The 25,134-nt window shown below is 35.5% G+C and overlaps 1 protein-coding gene across 4 annotated transcripts in view; it reads right to left on the bottom strand.

Annotated features, from left to right (window-relative positions):
• Nucleotides 1-228: 228 nt before the first annotated feature.
• Nucleotides 229-25,134, bottom strand: part of SPATA7 (spermatogenesis associated 7) — a 34,827-nt gene continuing 9,921 nt past the window's right edge. For all 4 annotated transcript variants that reach the window (XM_007188716.2, XM_007188717.2, XM_057544196.1 and 1 more), the window contains 9 exons: nt 24,860-24,907; nt 17,721-17,854; nt 8,864-9,339; nt 7,660-7,726; nt 5,938-6,053; nt 4,339-4,392; nt 2,893-2,970; nt 1,192-1,249; nt 229-929 (listed from right to left, as the gene is read on the bottom strand). In XM_007188716.2, coding sequence (XP_007188778.2) covers nt 363-929; nt 1,192-1,249; nt 2,893-2,970; nt 4,339-4,392; nt 5,938-6,053; nt 7,660-7,726; nt 8,864-9,339; nt 17,721-17,854; nt 24,860-24,907 — 1,598 coding nt within the window. In that variant the 3' untranslated portion in view covers nt 229-362. The remainder of the gene's footprint in view (nt 930-1,191; nt 1,250-2,892; nt 2,971-4,338; nt 4,393-5,937; nt 6,054-7,659; nt 7,727-8,863; nt 9,340-17,720; nt 17,855-24,859; nt 24,908-25,134) is intronic.

Raw genomic sequence — 25,134 nt, 5'->3', positions numbered from 1 at the left:
TCAAACCTAAAGCTACAAGGAAAGAAATTATGCCAACAACCTGAAAAGAGTTTGGAAGCAGAATCTACCCCCCAGTCCAGCCTCCAGATGAGACCACAGCCCCAGCCAACATCTGGATTATAGATTTGTGAGACCAAGGGCAGAGGACCCATCTACGCTGTGCTCAGACTCTCGATCCACAGAAACTGTGGGATAAATAATACATGTGTGTTGTTTCAAGCTGCTAAATTTACAGTAATTTATTATACAACATAGAAAACAAATACAGAAATCTTAATATAAAAAAGTAAAAAAAAAGTGAAAGGAATATTGAAGTATTGGCCATTTGGGATATTTATTAATGAAGATCAAGCATCCAAAGATCAGTCCTCAATGCTCATTTCCATGATTTTAAGAGTTGGTCTTTCCATGTCCTGATTACCATCTTTGACACTGCATAACTGAACAGATGGGGAGAGTGCTGTGCTAAAACAACACAATTCATTTGAAGTCTCAACTTTTTCATTGTCACTGTCTCCTTCAATGACATTCACAGAAGTTTCTTGGTCTAGTAAACTGTCTGACATACTTACATTTTTTTCATCCCTAACTGAAGTTCCAAGATTTGTTTCATCATTTACCTGTTGAATTATAACCCCTTCTGAATACTTTGATTTATAGACAGGCAGGAAAAAGTCATTTGGTGAAGAGACTATCTTGTTCTCATCCTTTGGAACAGACAATAACATAGTCAAAGCTTTTTGGTATTCTTGATGTTCCTGTTGAATGGCTAAATCTTGTTCATTTTTATATTCATTTTGTTCTGAATTCTCAGCCTTTTCAAAATCAAGTAAATGCAACATACCAACATCATCTAGCATTACTGAGTTTTCCTTGGACATGCAGCCTAAGTCCACCTTTAGGATATGTAGCAGGTGGCGCATTTTTCCCTGGAATTAAAAAAAAAAAACAAGAATAATAATATTAATTAAGCTAGTCAAATTGAATTACTTTTGTCTGCAGTGCTGCTAACCTCAGCAGGATTCATACTTCTTCTTCCACATTCTGCCCGCACCCCTCACCCCCAGAGTACACAAAAAAGCACAAGGGAAAAAAAGTGCTTGCTTTTAATGCATTGTTTGAGAGTATGGTAAAACTTTAAAATTCTTTCTATATTAGAAATTTTCTAATGAAGTTCTAAAGACAACAAACCTCCTCCAAATGATGTTTATTTTGTTTTATATGTCTCTCAAACAGTCGTTCTAGAAACCTACAAATGATAAATAAAAATGTTAATGTCTCAAAATCAGAAAATCAACTAAATATAAAATAGCCATGCAATAAATAAACTACTAAAGGTTGGAAAATATGTTTTAGATTACCCTTTTTCTTTCCAAAGATAAACACTAATCCTTCCCTGTTCTGTCAAGTTCTCCAATTTGGAAGCTAGTATGGCTTCCACTATGTTTTAGTTATGTAACAGATGCCAATGTTTCTTCTGTAAAGACTGCATGCTACTTACATTTCTGTTAATAAAATATCTTCAGTGAGGTTCCCCCCCCCCCCACACACACTAAAAGCTCTTTATCTTTTTTCTCTCACACACATACACAAACATCAAAAGCCTTCCCCCCTTTCTCTCTTTCACATACACACCCCCACCAAAAGCAAACCCCTAAAGAAAATACTCTTACAAAGAGTTACCTTACAATGCTTCCAAATTGTACTTGAAAAAAATTCCACTCATTGTAAATTCACATAAAAACCTAAAGTTATCACTTATTAAGCACCACTAAGTGTTAGACATTTGTGCTGGACACATAATAATCATTATACCTCTCTAATCATGACCAATACTGGGAGACAAAGGTATTATAAAATCCATTTTAAAAGATGAGAAAACGACATCTCTAAGATGATGGTTTCCTCTCCCCTAAGGTCACAAGCAATTAAGAGAATTAAACCCAGATATGTCTGGCTCCAGACACATTCTTTCAACTACACCATGCTTGTCTAGCTATCACAGGAGTGTGACTATCAACCGGTTTCATTTTACCATTTGTTACTCTCAGTTAGGTTATGAGCCAATCTTAGATTTAGTTTTTCTGAATTATTTGAAATGTTTAAAAAGTCCAAGAAATCTGTATTCTGTATTTTACAACCATCATTAATGTTTGCACCATTCACTTCTGGGCACTGTTCTATGCATATATATTTCTTTACCAAAATTGGGATTAAACAATACATACTGTTTTGATACCTATATTGTTTTTTCTAATCAACTATATATTTTGAACATCTTTATGCATCAATAAATTCACTTCTACAACATCATTTAAAATCTCTGAAAAGAACTTACTATTATATTCTACAATTTATTCAGCTGAACCTTTACTATTCAACATGTAGTCTGATTCCATTTGTCGGTGCTACTATAAAAATTGCCATAATAAACAGCCTTATAATCTAAAAGAAAAATGTGAGGTTTTTAAGCATAAATACACATTTTTCATGCCAACCTTTTTGGTTTTTGTTTATATCCCCATGACTTGTTTGTTTTATAAATGGAAGTTTGTACCTTTGGACTCCCTTCAACCATTTTGCCCCTCCTGCCCCACCTCTGGCAATTTGTTCTCTGTATTTAAGGGATATAACAGTATTTAATGAATAAACTCTCTATTCTTTTCTCTAACTCCCCAAATTGTGAACTCGCCTTAGAGTATGAATTAAACATCATTTATAATTTACTATCAATTATAAGAACAATTACATCAATTATAAGAACATGATCCCCTAAGAAAGCAATATAATTTTCATTTCCTAATATGTGGAAATAACTTTAAAAAATTAACACCAAATGAAGAGTATTTAATGTATCATTCAACCACCATAACACAATTAAAAAAATCTAACCTGTTTGAAAATAAACCAAGTTTCAAAATTTCATCTGTTACATCTTCAATGAAACTCAGATACAACAGTTCTTCTTCACTGTGAAGGCAAAGTGATATACAGCATAAAAAAATCACTGCTTACTTACTCTGAAAATGATAGGAAACATTGAGTACCTAATTAGAAATATCTGTACTATTACAAATGTACTTCCATCTCACATTATTAAGAGGAATATTATAAAACAAACGTTACATCTACCTTCTCAAATTATGCAAGGATATTTATTGATATTAAAGATGAGACAATATTCCCTAATAGAGTAAAATTTCATAGATGTCTGAAACATTCATCAGGAAGTAAAAAATAAGCAAGGATTAAACAAAACAAAACAGAACAGAAAGCAACCAGGGGCAGCGCCAAGAGGGCAACTAGGTGTGACCCACTGGGGGCACGTGTCCTTGACAAGCATTTTAAATTTCCTCTGGCTCCTGACCATGTCCAGCAGCAGACGTGTGAGTCCCTCTGCATGGCAGAAGGGAAGGAAGAAAGTCATCCAGAGAAGCAGGAACTTCAACGATGAAATCCTCTCCTGCTCCTAGGAGAGCATATTGTTTTAAGGTTGAGAAATTTATTGAGCAGAAATAATTATTTTTTTTCCTCAAAAGGTTTGGAGATGAGGAAAAATATTCTAAAAGAAAAATCTGTGTATATAAATACAGTGATAATTTTTAATTACTTGGACACATTTCTCTGTTATATTATCTTCTGAGTTAACTATATTTTACTAGTTATTACAAGAAAATTAGGGTACTATTATAAGTTTGATTTTAATTAGCTAAAAATCAGTGATGATAGAAAATGTAAACAGCAAGTAACTACTCAATTACTGAATAAGTAAATACAAGGGAAAGAGTTAATTAGCAAATCAAATAGAAGATTAAAATACTGCATAAAAATTATGCTTTCAAACCAATTCACAGGCAGCAAGTTTGAGAATAAATGAAACTCTATAAAAGTAGATTGTTTTCCCTGAAAAAATGCAGCTTAACTAAAACAACATTCAAACCCAGAAGAGGGTTTTTTATCTGCAAAAAACTGGTGAGGTTAGAAACCTCCAAGAATGGTATCCTGAGCTACCAAGCCTGCATTTCTCTAAAACTCATCTTTATTATTCTTTATTATTTTTATTTATAAAAATAAAAATTATGGGTACTAATTATAAAAAAATAGCAAGCATTATTAACTTAGGGACAAATTTCTACTGGACATAAAGATGAAGTGATTAATAATTATTTCAGAAAATTCTGGTTATTCTCTCAGATTTGGTGTGCATTATATGACTGAACCCCAAAGCTGGTTGTAAAGAAAGATTAGTGTTCAATCCTGACTAATTTAATAATAATTTGTGTGAGTCTTAATTCTTCATTTCCACTAAGCAAAATGAAGAAGTCAAAAATATCTTACTCAGAATAGATTTTTCTCCCTGAAGAAGGCTGCAGGGAACATTGACATACTGCCCTGGAAAGAGAAAATTGGAGTATTTGAACAAAACAATGATTTGGCATACAGTAATATGTTAGTAATAATATGTTTCAGAATTTTAAAGCACTTTTCACATTCATTATCTAATCTAATCTTCAGAAAAACCCTGTCAGGTATATTGGGTAGGTGTTATTTTTTCCACTTACTGAACAATTCACCAAGGGGCAGAAAGGCTAAGTAACTTGCCAAGGTCATGTGTTAGTAAGTAGCAAAGATAGATTTTTAAACTAGTCTTGTAATTACAAATTCGTGATCCTTTTAAAAATTGTACTATGAAACTTACCTCGTATAAACAATTATCAGTTTGACTAAGATTAAAACATAAATGATGTTGGAAACATATTTGGAAACATATCTCCCTATAGAAAAAAATTTTAAGCTGTTAACTACGAAAAATTTTGTCATTATTCAGTTATGTCATCATTAGTTAATTCCAAGCTTCCTATTCAGGTATATTCAATTATAATATTTTACTTTACTTCTTTTAGAGAGAAGCTACTAGGAAAGATAACTATCCAGTTCTTTAGGTCATTCTTTATATTCACTGCAGACTGGCTCAACTGGCTCAAGAGAGTATCTTAAGTTATGAATATTAAAGCATCATGAATTTCCCGACAGAGAAGTTAGCAATAACCCCCCCTTGCCACTCCCTCCCCCCACAAAGCCTTGCCAGGTGACATCTCCCTAAGGAAAGGCCTGAGGGAAGACCTGGGCCCTGAAGCACTGTGTGTGCTTGCTTCCAGTCTGCTACAGGATGTCTCATTCTTGCTCTTTAGTCTTTTTTTCCTTCCACCTCCTTCATCTCATATCCAAACTCTGACACTGGAAACACATTTGACAGCTGAAGCTATCAAAGGCAATTTTTAGTTTCTATACTACCTGCTAACCTATCATTTTTATTTAGGCACAGTGTTCCATAATTCCTAAACATGAGGAGTCGTTTTAAAAAATAGTGCCTCCTCTACAAAGCACGGACAGATAAAGCATTAGCACATGAGGAATATTCAAAACCACAAATGCTGAATCCTCAAATGGTAGGGTTCTTCAGTGCTATCTGTGCCACGTAAACTGGTTAGCGTCACTACCGGAGGATCTGTCTTGGGGAAAATCCTTTCTCATATGAAGAAGGATAGTAAATAATACAAGCCTGTGTCCCTTTTCCCTTTATTAATGAATTAGCAAAATGAATTCATTTACACTTTTAGTGACTACCTACTCTGTAATACTTCCTTAGTAAAACTAACAGGGCCACTGAATTGTGTAATACCAAAACAGATGGGAGAGCATTCAGTTAAAACAGTACTCATGTTTCCAAGTCTGAACTGTCTGTCCCCCGCCACCGCCCCCCTACAGCACGTGCGGCACGTGGGATCTTAGTTCCCCTGACCAGGGTCAAACCTTCTCCCCCTGGAGTGGAAGCACGGAGTCTTAACCACTGGACCACCAGGGAAGTCCCCTCATGTTGCAAAGTCTGTACGTCTGTTACACAGGAAAGCAGTTAGATATAAACAGGTGAAATACCTTGATGAGGAACACTGAAGAGCACCGTCTTTAACCTCATCCCATGGTAATTCATGCCCTTGTAAAGGTAAAGGGGTTATTTTTCCTTTGGTACCATACGACATACAGCTAGATGCCTGGGGATGCAATGAGAAGAATATATCTTTATTTTGCTTCAAAAATACATTATGAAAGCAGAACTAAAGCAAAACAGCTAATTTCCAAAAATAGTTGATGAAAGAGCGTAGAGATACCCAGTAGATAAAAGTGACTGATATATCAGGACAAAGGATGTTTCAGAATTCACTTTTCATACAATCAAGACCTTTTTCTTAAATTTATTTAAAGGTAAAACAATTTCTTATATTTTAATGACGAATATCTTAAATGACATTAAAGAATACCACAAATAAACATATAAAATGCCAACCTATCAAATATGTATTGTAGAAGCAGTGGTAGCTCCGGCAGTATGAACAACAATACAGAGAAAAAAAACAAAAATAATGGCAGCCTACTTTTATAGAATGCTTACGAGGGGCCAGATACTGTGTCAAGCATTTACTTGCATTATCAGAGTTAATCTTTAGAATGCTAATTTATGTGTAGTGCTTTACAGTTTTAAAAGTGCTGTTAGGATGGTCTATCTACTGTAGCTAATACTCTTACTAGCTTCCTCAAGTAGATTATGGAGTAAGTGGACACGCCGTTTTCTTACAGGGTTATAGATAAACATTTGGAGCACCATGTCATAAAAATGGACTTCTGCTTTAGTTTATTTAGTTATCTGTGGAGCTAAAAACCCACTTCCTAAATCTCAAGCTAGTCATAGCCATCATTTACTGAGCCCGGGTCAGACTAGGTACTTTACCTATAACATTTAGTCCTTCCAATGATCCTGCACATTAAGTACAGTTTTTCTAGAGGTGGAAACTCAGCTGTCAGAGGAACTGATTTGTCCTTGGGCCTTAAATGGCAGAACCCTATGTCAAACAGCTATTAATGGCTGGGATGGAAAACTACGATCCTCTACCCATTTTCAGAAGGGAAGAGGGAAGCTGAGTATGCTTACATTATCCCTGAATCTGTTTGACATTTTAATAGATGAACCTTTTTCTCAAACAATAAATTTAGATAAATTTAAATTAGTGTATGATTAATACCCCTAAAATAAAAATAATCAGTTTATATCTTAAAGTCAGACTTAAAGCTGTAATATTTTAAAACAAGTGATTGCTAAACATTCAAAATACAAACACTAAAAAAGATCTTTACGGTCTAGAAAAAAGTAAAGGCAAGCACAGGAGAATGATATCCATCTGTTTTTATAAAATGTATAATTTCCAATAATATAATCAGTGGCAATTCTTTAAAAAAAAAATACAGGCATAGAAACTAAAATAACTTCTGCACAACTTTTCTGGCTCCTTTAGCGATCCAAGTCTGCATCTTTGAAAAGAACATATAAGGTATTTTACTCATCCACCCCTCTATCCAGCCAGCCAACCAACCACCTAGAAAAGATGCCAACAAAAAATGACTTCCCGGATTGGGCAGGATCCACCTGGCCACACACAGAGAGCTATAACCATCTGCAAACAAGCAATACTTCTGTATACTGGTTGTATCACATGCAGGAAGTGTCACCAAGAGATTATTCTTCACAGTCCAAATAGCTACACATGTTCTGTTAAAGCAGCTATAATTCTAATGTGGGACACAAAGAAATCTCATTTTTATTACCTGCTTTATGTTCATTTCTGAATCTGTGGAGTTCTTAATCTCAACTGTCTCAAAATCAGATTGAAAGCTGTAATATTTTAAAAGAAATTATTGTTAAATCTTCAAAATATAAACACTGTGATAATAAGCTTTACTGGCTAGAAAAAAATAAACTTCAAACATGAGCGATAAAATGCATCTATTCTTGTAGAATGTGTAATTTCTAATTATATAATCGGGAAATAGATATGGTTTGGATTACATATGCCTCTTTTTCCTTTTTTTGAATAGCAGCTAGATTTCAGTTGGACAGAATGGGACTAGGGAAATGCAAACCATTATCTTCAAAAGCTGTCAAAAATATAATCAGAAAAGTATTCGTTGTATTTGCTTCCCTCATTTCTTCTTCACTTAAAAATTCTACCATTAGATTTAATTCCTTAATTCTTTAAATGTAACAGACTGATCTTACTATACCTCTTATCTTTACCCAGGGAAAAGAATACTAGTCATAAATAGTTTTTTACTTTTAAAAATAATTAAAACCTAGCACTAGGTAAGTACTCATTTATATAACACTAGGAAAAACAATCACAAATCCGCTAACACTCAATACTTTACAAGATTTGTTTCTTTCTTCAATCATCTGGCAACCTTTAATGAATATTCATTATGTGCCAGGCACTACTGTATATGAAAATATTATTGAGGCAAATTATACTTAATTTCCAGAAATTATCCCAATGGTCTACATTATACCTGAGGAGTTGTTGCTGAGTATTTGCAGGGAGGGAAGCATAGGGGTAGTTAGACAAACAGTTGCTTCTTCTCCCCCAGTATAGCCCATTGTTTTGCCATTTCTAACATAAATCAATAAACATATTTACACAAATGCTGTCTGATGACATATTTTATGGATTCTCTGAAAGTATAATATTTAAAAACATACAAAAGTTCTAGTACCATGTTTGAAACAATAAATTAAAATATGTAACATTCATGTTTATAAGGAGCTTGACAAGTTTAATAGCTATTTACTTTTTCAACAATTACTCTGATAGTTCTAGTGATTCATGCAGAAGGAAAAGTCACATTAATCTCATTCTAATCAAAAGGGCACTTAACAGACCTTAAGTGCGGCACATAAGGTACATGATATAAAGTAAGGAATATTATTTAATTTCCACCACATCTTGAAGGATCTACTATTGGCTGTTGTGCATACCTGCTTAATTCAGTCTGCGTTTCAGCTTCTATCTGCTGATCTGTAAAATCCTTTTTTCTTTTGGCAGGTGTATAATATCGATACTGTGACAGGAAAGATTTTGCTTCTGTTTTTAAAGTGCGTGGGGTGAATGGCAAATGTCTGTTGGAAAAGAGTTCAGAATGTTTATCCAAAAGGTCCCCACTGGGTGCTTTTGAAACAACTAACTGAAACCGCTGGGAATTCAGGGATGTGCCCCGGGGCCTTCTGCCGTAGGAGGTTCCAGAGGATGATTTCCGGGGCCCAGAGGCAGCGTAATCCATGCTGGACGGGAAGGAACTGGAGTTCTTCTCAGTACCATTTGTGAGGACTTTACCGGATTTAGGTGGACTTAAGTGTAGTCGCTCTGAAGAAGTTACTGGTGACCTTTTAAAGGATGGAAATCCGTTCACTTCTTCCATTAACACAGCATCTTCATCTTGTGGTTCTCCTGGAGGCTAAGAACATTTGGTTTAACAGTGATCAGTTACATTTACAAATTCAGATAATTGGGGACCTCCAGATTACACATTAAAAAATGTAGAGCCTCAGGGCTCTACAAATATAATGTGTCTGTTCCTGAAAATTTGTATATGAAGTTATATTCAAGTTTTTGAGTTATTAATATATAAAAATATAATTCTAAATATAAGCAATAGCCATCATTTTTCTTTCTGAAACTAAAAAAATGATTAATAACATATATCCATATTTGTGGTCTTGAACCTGTGTACTGAGGTAGATCTCAGTTTTATTTGAGTTTCCAAACCAATCGTGAGTACTAATCCCCTTCTCAACCACTGCTGGTGGCAGAATCCACCCCTTCCTGCCTTGTCATGACCACCTTCAGTGCCAGCAGTTCCTCTGTGACTTAAAGGCTTTGAAGGAATGAAAAGGAACTTCTCTTCACAATGTATGGATGTATGGAGCCCTGATTTAAGTAACTGATATTTTAAACATAATTAAGAAAGATTTATGCCATAGGGAAGTTCATATATGTTTCTTTTGCAACTTCTCATGAGTGGGGAAAGCTTTGAAAGGAAGGCATTTTGGCCTGCTCTATTTCTTTTTGGTTTAACCATTAAAAAAAATTTTTTTTAAATTGAAGTATAGTTGATTTACAATGTTGTGTTAATTTCTGTTGTACAGCAAAGTGACTCAGTTATACACATATATACATTCTTTTTAATATTCTTTTCCATTATGGTTTATCCCAGGATATTGAATATAGTTCCCTCTGCTATACAGTAGGACCTTTTTGTTTATCCATTCTATATGTAATAGTTTGCACCTACTAACCCCAAACTCCCAATCCATCCCTCCCCCACCCGCCCTCCTCCTTGGTAACCACAAGTCTGTTCTCTATGTCTATGAGTCTGTTTCTGTTTCGTAGATAGGTTCATTTGTGCCATATTTTAGGTTTCACATATAAGTGATATCACATGGTATTTGCCTTTCTCTTTCTGACTTACTTCACTTAGTATGATAATCTCTTGTTGCATCCCTGTTGCTGCAAATGGCTTTATTTCATTCTTTTTTATGGCTGAGTGGTATTCCATTGTATATATGTTTGGTTTAACTCTGGAAGAACTATTTCTACAGGGTATTCATAAGGTTTAAGAGTATAGGTAATATTTTATTCTTTTACAGACTAGATGCCCATAGACTAGATGCCTTGTCCATGATTCCAGACTTTATGGACACCTGTGTGTACCCTTTACAGAACTCTGCGGCACTTTATTAAATGGTAGAGAAGAAGTTACATGGAAGTTAATCTGGGGTGAAAAAGGCTGGGATTTAGCCGGTTATATCTGTCCTACAAGCTCACGGGGAGGAAAACAAGAGGAAGATAAACAAGCTGAATAAGAAAGGAGCTGCGTGCTTTCTGTGCACAAGGTACTGTTACTGCCTTTGAGTAGAAATAAAAGAGGAATAGTAAGAACTGTTACTATTATCACTGCTACTATTACATATGGAGTGCATACTATGTGCAAGGTACTGTTCTAATTAATTTACATGTACGACTCATTTAATCATCACATCAACTTCTGGGTGGTGGTACAATTATTACCTCTACTATGCAGATGAAGAATCTGAGGGGCGGGGTCTCATAGATTTGAACCCAGGTGAACCTATGCTCTTCCCATTATGTCATACTATCTATTTTACAGACTCATCTGAAAATTATACATTTTTAGATTTTTTTTACACCACCAGGAATCTTAAGCTGATTTTAACTCCTTTCATGGTAATGAACAAGTCAGCTAACTTACATATTGATTTACCTCAGCAAGGAAATTGTAGATAACTAGATATTGTGACTACAGCCTAAAATAGGTCAAGTCACCTATTTCCTTTCCAAGTGCTTTCTAACTTTATCCCAAATATAAGGCAGAATTACTCAAAGCAACTAAGTATTTTGGCATTAAACTGTGAGTCACTAGGGTAGTGTTTAGTTAATGACTTTAACACGTTAGTTGTAAAAAGTGTTCCCAAACTAGGTTCACGCTGCAGCTTATGTACCAGAGAAGTCTGGCTCCCCGGAAAGCAATTTCTAAGTATGATCTGAAAAATCTTTTAGGGCTATTAAATAATAATCACAGGAATTATTTACACTTGGGGAACAGAACAAATTGGGATCATAGCAGGCAGAAATGCTTAAGGCATTAGATTGCCTGTGAGAAAATTCTTACCAGTAACGGTTATTTAATAAACAAAATGAAATACCAAAGAAAGTCTTTAAAGGCAGGAATATATTCTCATCTGTCTGAAATGCGCTGGGAAAATTGCTCTTGAATCAATTGAAGGCATGAAACTTTTCTGTATCTTTATATCTTATAATCCCTACCCTGTATCCTACTTCTTCTTTCCTTGGAAACCAGTAGAACACAGTACAAAACCAACTGTACCTATCTGCTTTTTTGAGATTATGTAATTTTTAACTATGAATATCAGAAAGCTTGGATATGATTTTCACAGAAAATGTGTAACACACTGGTAAATTCACCAAAATTAAAATAGCAGATCACTGTAAAGTTCTAAAATCAGAAAAGTGTTCATCAATTATTGTCAATGGAACAAAAATTCTGGTGGTAATCTGACCACTTTCACTTTCAGTTTAATGCAATTTGTTGTAAACTGTTTCTGTGATTTAAGAATTTATGTAAAGTGATAATCATTGACAGTTTACACATACATGTTTTTATGTCAAGAATACCTATCCAATTTTACAATCACAGAACAACTGAGTATTAAATCAATCTTTTTCAGGGATAATGTCAGAAGAAATGGTATACAAAGACTTTCCAATTGTCAGGTTTTAAAACAGCTGAGGAATCAATTCAAGTGCAGAACAGGATGGATACAATTTATTTAAAGATGTGATTAACACTTGTTTTGCAAAAAGCTTCAAATTGTATTTTACAAAAGAAACTGATAGCTTCTGATTTTCATTGTTTTATAGTGCTTTTAAAATAGATTTATTTAAGAACACGAATGACATTCATATATCCAATTAATCTTAATATCACATGGTATGTGCTGCACCAGTGATGTGAGTGAGTGATGAATAACTGTGTGTGGGGTACAAGGTGCAGACTTAAAAGTGTCTGAGGTGATAGCACGTAAGTCAAAATGTAAGAGAAAATAAGTAGCCCATATTACAGTGTGGGCAATTAAAGAAAAAGTCTTTGATTACACGATCTCATGTATATAAACAGCTAATATGTCCAGAGGCTAAAGTTACCACTTTCTTTTGAATTGTAGCAAACTTTTCAGTAAATGCAGATTATAACTACAGGTATCTGTTAACCATAAAACCCACCCAATTATCAAAATATTATGCCCCAAATAATAATTTTAATTTGAATGTATCTAAATATTTATCATCAAGTATTATAAAAAATGTAAGCAAATTGCAAATTACTATTAAGTCTAAATGGAGTAAAAAATATACTTATATAAAAGCATAAATGAACTATATTTTTAGAGGCAAAAAGTTACAGGGTTATTACAGTGACTAAAGGAAAAATGAATGGAAAACGTCGTCCATTTACAGACTTAATTATATATTTTATTTTCAACAAATCCCATCCTTACCTCAAAACAGAATTGTTAATTTATATTCAAAATGCTAGGGGCTTCCCTGGTGGCGCAGTGGTTGAGAGTCTGCCTGCTAATGCAGGGGACACGGGTTCGAGCCCTGGTCTGGGAAGATCCCACATGCCACAGACCAGCTGGGCCCGTGAGCCACAACTACTGAGCCTGCGTGTCTGGAGCCTGTGCCCCGCAACGGGAGGGGCCGCGATAGTGAAAAGGCCCGCGCACCGCGATGAAGAGCGGTCCCTGCACCGCGATGAAGAGTGGCCCCCACTTGCCGTAACTAGAGAAAGCCCTCGCACGAACCGAAGACCCAACACAGCCAAAAAAAAAAAATTAAAGAAATAAATAAATAAAGTAGCTATAAAAAAAAAACAACAAAATGCTAGATAATAGAAACATATTTTTAAAAATGTTTAAAAAGTACCATCACTAAAAATGAAAATACATACATGAGTCAAATACTGATGAACAGATTCCCAGATGGTACAGTGTAGAGCAGGTTTATTCTAAAGGAAGCAGCTCTATTCCTAGTCCTTTTATCTATATAACAGCCTTGGGGACTCTTAAACATATTTACAGCTTTCCTGATGACTCCCAAATCTATTTTCAGCCCAGACCTCTCTCCTGACACAGATACTTACATCCAGCTCTCTACTGAATATATTAGATGTTCCAAAGGCATCTCAAATTAAGCAGGTCCGAACAAGTAAACTCATACTTTACGTTATCTGCCTCCCGAAGAAAAAACTGCACTTCGTCCTGCTGTCATTACTTCAGTGAATGATCACCATTCTCCCAGTTGCCCAAGCCAGCAACCTGGAAACCTCTTTAATTCCTGCCTCTTGCCCTTCATATCATCTGATCAGTCACCAAGTCCTGGGGATTCTACTTTCTAAATGTCTCCTAAATATATATTCCTTGTGCTCCTTCTGCTGTCTTACAGATCATATCTTAATCATTTCTTCCCCATACTGCAATTGTCACACAATTAGTCTGCCCTTTGCCTGCTGCCAGTGTAGTCTTTGTAAAGTGTCAATATGATGACATAACTTCCCAACTAAAAACTGGTCTATGGCTCTGCCACACTTCTCAGAGAAAAAGGACCCAGGTTCACTCTTAATTCACAAATGCCCTTAGTCTTTACCCCTGCCTACTGATATGTCACACCTTCATGTACAATGGAAAGAGCTGGAGTCAAAAATGAAACGGCTTTCACCAACAGGCAATAGTTTTTCCATATCACAGTTGCTAGGGGACAGAAAACAAAGCTCAGGGCCTAATCTAGACAGTCTAGGAGACCATGCTCATGAATCTGGGATCCTCTCAACGGCTACCCTCTAATTAGATGACTTACAAAGAAACTTGCCCATCTTGAACACTGGCACTGACAGAACAGTGGCCTTTGAGAATGCGAAATCATACGCTGCTTCCACACAAGCTTGCAGCCTAAATTTGCATTACCCAGATGGTCCACAAAAACCTTAAGCCAAGACAAATGACTCAATTTTTTTCCAACACATAAATTGTAGGGGGATAAAAAGGTGGGGGAAAGAGAAATTATAGATTAAAAGAAATGTATCAATTAGTTGAAATTATTTAGATTCCAATTCTAACAAACTTAAAAAAAAAAAAAGAGAGATAATGGGGAAATGTGAACAGTGGATATTTGATGATATTAAGGAATTATTAATTTTTAAGGCATAATAATGGTATGGTGGTCTATCTTTTAGATATATACAGAAATATTTATAGATAAAATTATATATCTGGTATTTGCATCAAAATAATCTGGGATGGGGGTAGTGAGTGAGGATATATATGAAATAAGTCTGGCCCTGAATTGATCATCGTTGCACTTGGGGGACAAGAACACGTGGGTTCATTATACCACTCAATTTTTATAGATGCTAAAATTTTCAAAATTAAAAAGTTTAAAAAGAGACCATCACACACACAAAAAGACTTCCAGTTTCAGCTGACAGATGGAGAGAAATGGAAAGAGCATAGCTCTCACCATTATAATAAGAAAAAAGCTGGACAAACAGCAAATTAATGATTTTTCTTGAACTATTGAGAGAACTAAGGTCACAACTAACCTAAAATCCACAGTGATATAGGTACCTGCAGGGAGAAACGGGACCTAAGCATTTGCTTATTTGGGACAGATGCTGCTGAATGACATATAAACTGGTAAGAAGATTATGCTAGAAGTTTTTAGCTAATTGCTAAGGACTGAGTGTGGACTAGTGTAAGAGTGTGAAGCCTCTGAGACTTGGGGAGTTAGTACCCTCTTGCAGGCTTTTCCTCTAGGAAAGAGCTTTTCCACCAAAAGCTCTCAGTGAAGAGCAGGAAGAATCCTGAGAAAATGTCCCCCTTCCCTTGTTTCTTTGGCATGGCTAGGGGAGGGGAACAGCACCCACTGCAGAAATTACTCCCAGACCTATTTTTCCTTTCTCTCAATTTACAGGGGGAAATTCCCTTCACTTTGCCACATAACAATTACAGAAGTGATAGTCCATCACCTTTGCCACATCCCATGGGTTAGAAGCAAGTTACAGGTACTGTCTACACTCAAGACGAGGGGATTGTTTAAGGGTGGGGATCACTGTGGGGCTTAGAATCCTGCCTACTACTGTGGGTCAAATAGAAAGTACACAAGGAGAAAGAATAAATAAAAACATATTAAATGCTCCACTTTAAAAGGCAAAGATTATCAGAGTGAATAATCTGACCCACCTAAAACCCATCTAAAATATTAGGATTAAAAAATGGAAAAAGATATACCAAAGGCATACTAATGAAATGAAAGCTGGTTTAACTATATCACTATCAGAAAACACTTTAATATAAAAAGCATCAAGGCAAAGAAGTTCGAACCACAGTGACAATAGGTTAGATTCACCAAGAAAATATATCATCTCTAAGTCTGTATGTATATAATAATATAGACTCAAAACATATAAAACAAAAATTGCTAGTACTAATTCTTGGAGAAATAGCTAAATACATAATCATGTGAAAGATTTCTCTTAATAAAAGACTAATTAGACAAAAAGATCAGTAAGATTTGGACATCTAAAAGATATAAAACTTAATCTAATGCATACACTATATATTAAATACTGCATACAGCTACAGAATATATTTTCTTTTGAAACACATATGACATAGTACATTAAAAAAAATTGTCCAAACAAATAAAAGAAAAAAAAAAACTGTCCACCTACTGGGCCATAAAACAAGCCTCAACAAATTTCAAGAAATGGATATCATACAGATGTTCCCTGATCAAAATACAATTAGGCTAGAAATCTGTAACAAAGAGAAAACCAGGAAAAAAAATAGAGATTAAGAAACACTTCTAAAAGACACTTGAGTTAAAGAATAAATTATAATGGAAACTGTAAAATACTTTGAACTGAACCATAATAAAAATACCATGTATCAAAACTTGTGGAATGCAGCTAAAGCAGCACTTGAAGGAAAATATATAGCCTTAAAAATGTTCATACTATGAAAGAAGTGAGGCTGAAAATAAACTAAACAAAAGTAGAAGAAAGTACTGTAACATAAACTCAAAGAAAGCCAAAAGAGGAAAATAAAGCATGAACATTACCCAACTAGAAAACAAAGTACAACAGAGAGGATCAACGGAGTAAAAGATGTGCCCTTAAAAAGATTAATAAAACTGACAAATCTCTGGTGAGAATAATAAAGAAAAGAAGAATGAAGGCACAAATAAACAACATTAGGATAAAAAGAGGAACTAATACATATTCAAGAGAGATTATGAAATGATTTAAGAGATATTACAAACAAGTCTATGCCAAGAATTTGAAAATTTAGATGAAATGGACAACTTTCTACATATGTACAACTTATGAAAATAGTTCTATAATGATTTCAAAAATTGCAGTCAAAAATCTTCTCACAAATAAAACTCTAGGTCCAAATAATTTTAATGCTGAGTTCCATCAACTTAAAGGAACAAATAATTCCAAACTTACATAAACTACTCTAGAGCATGGAAAAAGAGGAAAGAGCACCCAGTTTATTTTATGAGGCTAGCAAAACCTGACATAGCAGAAAAAAGGGAAAATGACAGGCCAATATCAATAATGGACATAGATGCTAAAACCCTAAACAAAACATTAGCAACTGTATCTGGTAATGTATTAAAAAAGGAATTACATCATGACAAACCTGTGTTTATACTAGGGATGCAAAGTTGATTTAACATTAGAAACTCGATTATAATTCACTACATTTGAATAGATTAAAAAGAAAAATTGTACCATCATTTCAAAAAATGCAGAAAAAGAATTTGATAAAATTAACACACATTCATGAGAAAATAAAAAAATCCTCTTAGCAAACTAGGAATCGAAAAGAATTCCCTTAATCAGATGATAAAGGGTATCACAAAAAACCTAAAGCAGGGGTCAGCAAACTATAGCCTACAGGTCAAATCTGGCCCACCACCTTATTTGTTAATAAAGTTTTACTGGACCAAAGCTACATCCATTCATTTACGTTCAGTCTATGGCTGCTTTCCAATGGCACAATAGTTGTGACAGAGACTGTGTGGCCTGGAAAGCCTAAAATATTTACTATTTGGCTATTTACAGGGAAGCTTACCAATTCTGAACTATAGTAAACATTATCAAAAAGTCAGGTTGCACCACCAATGAAGTATCTTAGAAACATTTACTTTTAAAAGGTAAAAATACTATCTTACCTTTTGTAGAGTGTTAAGTAATGACTTGGAATTACTTTTAGAATTGGATTGCACTGCAGTTTTAGTTAATTTCAATTCCCTTTCACACCGTGCTAATTCCTTTTTGAGTTTCTCTCTTCGTTGTTGGTCTGCATCTGAGGGGAAAAAGATCTTTTGAAATACAGAATAAAATAGAAAAATTAATTTTTTGGTGTTAGACGACTAGTAAAGGGCACTTTTTTCTTTTTTTTTTGAAAGAGTAAGTCTTTTTAAATTTTATTTATTTATTTATTTATGGCTGTGTTGGGTCTTTGTTTCTGTGTGAGGGCTTTCTCTAGTTGTGGCAAGCGGGGGCCACTCTTCATCGCGGTGCGCGGGCCTCTCACTATCGCACCCTCTCTTGTTGCGGAGCACAGGCTCCAGACACGCAGGCTCAGTAATTGTGGCTCACGGGCCTAGTTGCTCCGCGGCATGTGGGATCTTCCCAGACCAGGGCTCGAACCCATGTCCCCTGCATCGGCAGGCAGATTCTCAACCACTGCGCCACCAGGGAAGCCCCAAGGGCACTTTTTTCTTGCTAAAAATGTTTATACTACTGATATGTAAATAAAAATCCATATACTTTTCTGTATAAAGATAACAAATATTTAATTTATAGAAACTTCAAATGGATTGACTATTTAAAGAGCACAAACAAGATATGACAAATTGATTAAACCTAAGGGCTCAAGGGAGCAATTCCTAGCAGATATAGACATATAAAGGTTAGAAATGCTTGACCATGTTGTCTCCAACTGTAATCACCAAATGCAGAGTTTGAATTAATCCATATACTCCCCTGCAAATGAAATATTATTGTCAATACCATATGCTATAAAAATTTAAGCTTTATATGAGTCAAAAAAATGACACTAAATTTTAAAACATTATTTTTAATTAGGATAACTTATTTCCATTTTTCTTAACTGCTAGTCATTTGAAAATACAAACGAAAAAGGGGGTTTCACATTTTAGTGTGCGTTAAGTCAGGTATTGAGTCATTATCAAAGACTGAAAATGGCAAAATGAAAGCTAGTCAAGTTTTAGAGTTAAAAAGAAGGCTAACCATAAGTAAAATGACTTGTATTTTCATGTAAAATTTAAAATTTAACATATACTTTTTAATTGGAATCTATATCAACTTAATGGACAAGATAATTTCAAGTTTCAAATCATCCTGATTTAGGGGGGAAAAAAAGTGGCAAAAGGTTTGAAAAGACACTTACTAAAGATATATAAATGGCCAATAAGCTTATGAAAAAATGCTTTACATCCTTAATCATGAGGGAAATGTAAATTAAAATCATAATGAGACACCACTTCACACCCACTAGAATGGCTATAATCAAAAAAGGAGTCAATAACAGGTTACCAAGGATATGGAGTAACTGAAATCCTAATTATGTTGGAGGCGAGAATATAAAATGGTACGGCCACTTTAGAAAACAGTTTGGCAGTTTCTTAAAAAGTTAAATATAATTTTACCATATGACCTAGCAATTCCATTCTCAGGTGTATACCCAAGAGAAATGAAAATTCATATTCACACGAAAGACTTGTACATGAATGTTCATAGCGCACTATTCATAATCGTCAAAAACAGAAACAGTGCAAGTGTCAGTCAATTGATAGACAAAATGTGGCATTATCCATACAACAGAATACTATTTAAAAATTAAAAAGGAACAAAGTACTAATTTAGGTTACCACATAGGTTAATCTCAAAAACATTATTCTAAGTAAAAGTCTAATGCAAAAAAACACATATATGACTCCATTTATATAAAATGTCCAGAAAAGGCAAATGTATACAGAAAGAAAGCAGATTAGTGGCTTCCAAGGCTAGGAGTGGGATGAGGAAGCAGCTGCAAAGCTATCATTTTGGGGATCTTCTTAAGGTGAGGATAATATTCTGAAACTGGTTTGTAGTGATGATTGCACAATTCTGTAAGCTTAGTAAAAATCCATGAATTTTATGGTATGAAAATTATTTGTCAATAAAACCTATAAAAAATAAAGCCTTTCTAATGCCTTAGAATATGGCATTTTTTTAGACAATTCAACAAAGTATATAGAGATATTCTAGTTTTGATAAAGACAAATTATCAAGTCAGTTGTCTGCTATGACAGAAGAGTATATCTTATAAAAACAGAGATGACTCAAAACCACAGATTTATTTCTTTTTTTTTTTTTTTAAATTTTTTTATTTAATTTATTTTTGGCTGTGTTGGGTCTTCGTTTCTGTGCAAGGGCTTTCTCTAGTTGCGGCAAGCGGGGGCCACCCACTCTTCATCGCGGTACGCGGGCCTCTCACCATCGCGGCCTCCCGTTGCAGAGCACAGGCTCCAGACGCGCAGGCTCAGTAGTTGTGGCTCACGGGCCCAGTTGCTCCGCAGCATGTGGGATCCTCCCAGACCAGGGCTCGAACCCGTGTCCCCTGCATTGGCAGGCAGATTCTCAACCACTGCGCCACCAGGGAAGCCCTATTTCTTTTTTAAAATATGTCTTTAAAGCCTGTTTCTAAGTTAGTTCATACTGATTATAATGAGCATCAGCTTTGTAACACACAAAGTAATGATTATTAATTACACTTTGGTTTGGTGATTACAATCTTTGCAATTCTTCTAGCCATCACAATTTTCTTCATTTACGTGGCCAAAAAGAAAAACTCCCGTCTCAACTGACTGAAAGCAGAAAATATCATGGGATAAATAAGCACTAGCTAAGTCTAAATTCTAAAAACAAAAAATTGGAGTAATTCTTTAAATACAACTTATATGCCATCAATTTCTGAATTTTTATCTCCATCCTGGAACTCTCGCCTGAACTCCAGACTTTGTATTCCAACTGCCTCCTCAGCATCTCCACTTGGATTTCTAATAGGTATTTATTTTGAACTTACAATGACCAAGACTTAACTCTTGATTCACTTCCTCCCTTAAATATCTTCCTATCATATTCCTCATTTCAGTAAATTATAACTGTCATTTTAGTTGACGGACTCTAAGTTTTGGCAGTCATCTTTGACTCACTCTTCTTTTTCTCTCATATTCTATCTACATCCAGTCCATCAGTACATACTGTTGACACACATCAGAAATATTTCCAGAATCCAGCCATTTCACATTCCCTCTACTTACAGGCACTTTGGTCCAAGTCACCATTATTTCTCATCTGAATTACTGTCTCCTAACTAGTCATTCTGCTTCTACCACTGCCCCTTATAGACTATTCTTAACTCACCAGCCAGAAAGATGCTTTTAAAGTTAAACTGGCTCTGTTCCTTCTCCTCTACTCAAGACCCTCCAATGGCTTCCAATTTCATTTAGAGTGAAAGCCAAAGTGCTTGCAAATAGTCATAGCCCTATGTGGTCTGCATCTCTTTGTCCCATCTCATTGACCTCATTGCTTGTCACTCTTCAGCTGGCTTATTTCACACCAGCTATACAGCTCTTCTTGTTGTTCTCCTGGATACACTGATCATAATGCCATGTCAAGGCTTTTGTACGTGCTGTTTTCTCCATCTTGATTGCTCTTCCCTCCTTTACCCACCTGCTTCTCCCTTATTTCTTTCAGGTCTCTGCTCACCTTATCAGTGAGGCCTTCTTCTCCAAAGTCCTAATCTCCCTTATCCTGCTTCATTCTTTTTCATTGCACTTATCACCATCTGATATAGTCTATATTTACTTATTTCTTTGCATTTGCTTATTGTTTGTCTCCTTCAACTGGAATGTAAGCTCTATAAAGGCAAACAGTAGGTGTCCAATAAATATTTGCTGAATTAATCACTGAATAAACTCTAGTGTACTAAACAAAATATGCAAAATGCCTGATTATTTTAAATTGGTGAATTTGGATTTTAAATTGGTGAATTTGGTTCAGTAAGAGGATTAATACATACATTCAGGCTTTTTAATTACACAACCTGAATAAAAAAAGAGATAATCTTATTTTATACATCTACTGTTCAGGAACTTGTTCAGTATGAAAATTTAGCAAAACTTTCCTATTTAGAGCCTAGTTAAAGAGGATTATTTGATCTAATGTCAACTGGGTAAAACCACCTTAATTCAAATGATTCAGATTTTGAAAGCCTATAAATATTGAACCAGTTTTCTGTGCTATAAAAAGTTACTAATACGATACAGAAGAAGAAATATAAAGCATAGAAATTAAAAAACTGGAAGGATCCTTAGAGATTATCTTTCATTTTACAAAAGAGGAGGGAAAGACATAAAATGACTAGTCCATATAGCTTGTGTGCTATGGTGAAATTGGTCTTTAAAAATATATACTCAACACTGTACTCTTGCCTAAAATGCCTTTACCCTTCCTATAAAATTATTCGAACCCTAAGACTCATTCAAAGATATGAGAACCTACACAAAGGCTTGTTGCAAACATAAAGGTCAGAGAAGAGGGAGAATACGAAGCGCCAAGCACAGGGCCTGATAAAGACACTGTGCTCGGGCTTCCCTGGTGGCGCAGTGGTTAAGAATCTGCCTGCCAAAGCAGGGGACACGGGTTCGAGCCCTGGTCTGGGAAGATCCCACATGCTGCAGAGCAACTAGGCCCGTGAGCCACAACTACTGAGCCTGCGCGTCTGGAGCCTGTGCTCCGCAACGGGAGAGGCCGCGACAGTGAGAGGCCCGCGCACCGCGATGAAGAGTGGCCCCCGCTTGCCGCAACTAGAGAAAGCCCTCACACAGAAACGAAGACCCAACACAGCCAAAAATAAATTAAAAAAAAAAAAAAAAAAAGACACTGTGCTCACTGGTGGCAACTGGCTCAGCTTAAGTCCCATCCGTTCCTACCTGTTCCACTAATAAAATGTACAAGCAGAGAACAACCGTTGCCTGTGATCTTTCCCAGATTGCGCATAAGGGGCATTTTCCTATCTATGCTCTCATTCATTTATCACTTAGCATGCACTACTTGAAGCTGTTATTTTTTTTAATGCAGAAATTCTCTCTCAAACTATAAATAACAATTAAGTTCAAACAGCAGCTTAAGAAAATACTAAACTTAGTTTATAATATTTGATATTTATATAATTACAATAAGACAAGCACAGGCTGTGATATCCATGCTCTTTGGCTATTTTAAAGTATGCATTTCTTGATTGGACTCAAAGGCCTCAAAAGGTCTTAAATGGTATCTTTCAGAACGTTTTAAAATAGGAATTTCAAATTTTGTGGTCGGATTATTTCCTTAGTAAAGATTTCTAAAAATAGAAATATTTTTCTATGTCCATACCATATATATGTACATACAAAGGGGAGATATATCATGATTCTATAATAATATATGTCAATAGCTTTTCAGATACAAATAACTACCATGTTTATCAGTTAGCTATTAGGATGCAAATAGTAGATAATATTTATCTGAAGAAAAGTGCCAGTTATGGTATTTTCAATGAATGATTCAGTAATTTTTTAAAAATTTTATTTATTTATTTATTTATTTTTGGCTATGTTGGATCTTCGTTGCTGCATGTAGGCTTTCTCTAGTTGCGGTGAGCGGGGGCTACTCTTCATGGCAGTGTGCAGGTTTCTCATTGCGGTGGCTTCTCTTGTTGCGGAGCACAGGCTCTAGGCACGCGGGCTTCAGTAGTTGTGGCTTGTGGGCTCTAGAGTGCAGGCTCAGTAGCTGTGGCGCAGGGGCTTAGTTGCTCGGTGGCACGTGGGATCTTCCCGGACCAGGGATCGAACCTGTGTCCCCTGCATTGGCAGGCGGATTCTTAACCGCTGCACCACCAGGGAAGTCCCTAATTCAGTAATCTTAACAAGCTGAGGGCAGTGAGAATCACAGAATTCTAGAACTTAAACCTTGGCAAGCTTTTCAGTACTATCCAAATTTTTATATACAGGAAAAATGAAACCCAGAGTAGTTAAATAACTTATCCAAAGTTACAAAGTGATTTACTGGCAGAGCCTGGGCTCAACTGTAAGTTCGTATACTGAGAAATACAATACAAGCTTCTTTTATGGGTGATTTTTAAAAGTTAGTAAATGCTTCCTCAAAACACAGCATGTCAATACCCATTAGGAGGGTTACTATCAAAAAAATAGAGAACAAGTGTTGGGGAGGACGTGGAGAAATTGGAACCCTCAAATTGGAAATTGGGAATATAAGATTAAAAGCAGAATTACCATATGGTCCAGAAATTCCATTTCTGGGTATATACACAGAAAAACTGAAAGCAGGGTCTCAAACGAATATTCGTACATCGATGTCTATAGAAGGATTATTCACAATTGCCAAAAGGTGGAAACAACCCAACTGTTCATTGACTTATGAACATATAAACAAAATATGGTAGTACATACAATGGAATATTAGTCAGCCTTAAAAAGCAAGAAGATTTCTGACACATTACAACACAGATGAGCCTTAAGGACACTGTGCAAGTGAAATAAGTCAATCACAAAAAGAAAAACACTGGATAATTCCACTTAAATGAGTTACCTAGGGAAGTCAAATACATTGAGACAGAATATAGAACGATGGTTGCAGGGTGAATGGGGAGTTACTGTTTTATGGGTGTGAAGTTTCAGTTTTGCAAGATGAAAAGAATTCTGGAAATGGATAGTGGTTATAGTTGTACCACAATATGAATGTACTTAATGACACTGAATTGTAGACTTAAAAATGGTTAAGATGGGGTCTTCCCTGGTGGCACAGTGGTTGAGAATCAGCCTGTCAATGCAGGGGACATGGGTTCGAGCCCTGGTCTGGCAAGATCCCACATGCCGTGGAGCTACTAAGCCCGTGTGCCACAACTACTGAGCCTGCGTTCTAGAGCCTGTGAGCCACAACTACTGAGCCCATGTGCCACAACTACTGAAGCCTGCGCACCTAGAGCCCATGCTCCACAACAAGAGAAGCCACCTTAATGAGAGGCCTGCACACCGCAACGAAGAGTAGCCCCCACTCGCTGCAACTAAAAAGAAAGCCCACACGCAGCAACAAAGACCCAACGCAGCCAAAAATGAATAAATAAATAAATTTATAAAAAAAATAAAGTAAAAAAAATGGTTAAGATGGTAAATTTTAGGTTATGTGTAGTTTACCATAATTTTTTTTTTAAAAAGGCAATATGTTAAAAATTACCTACATTTGATGCTGGCACTCATGCTTAGTGGAACTGAGCAGTCTACTGCAGCTGAAAGAGAAAAATCAGTTGTTTAATAATACTCTTAATTTTTATAAATGACAATAAATATCAAATGCGAAAATCACAAGAAGTTCCAGAACTTGCACTTCCTTGTTTTGATTTTTATGCTACTTCTAGAGATGAAAAGTATCTTTGATAAAAAATATACTGGTTGGGATTAACGGCTCATTAGATACTGCAGAAGGAAATATTAGTGAACTTGAAAACACAGCAAT

Source organism: Balaenoptera acutorostrata, chromosome 3, assembly GCF_949987535.1.
Source record: "Balaenoptera acutorostrata chromosome 3, mBalAcu1.1, whole genome shotgun sequence".
NCBI lineage: Eukaryota > Metazoa > Chordata > Mammalia > Artiodactyla > Balaenopteridae > Balaenoptera > Balaenoptera acutorostrata.
This window is presented reverse-complemented; position numbering and strand designations above follow the sequence as displayed.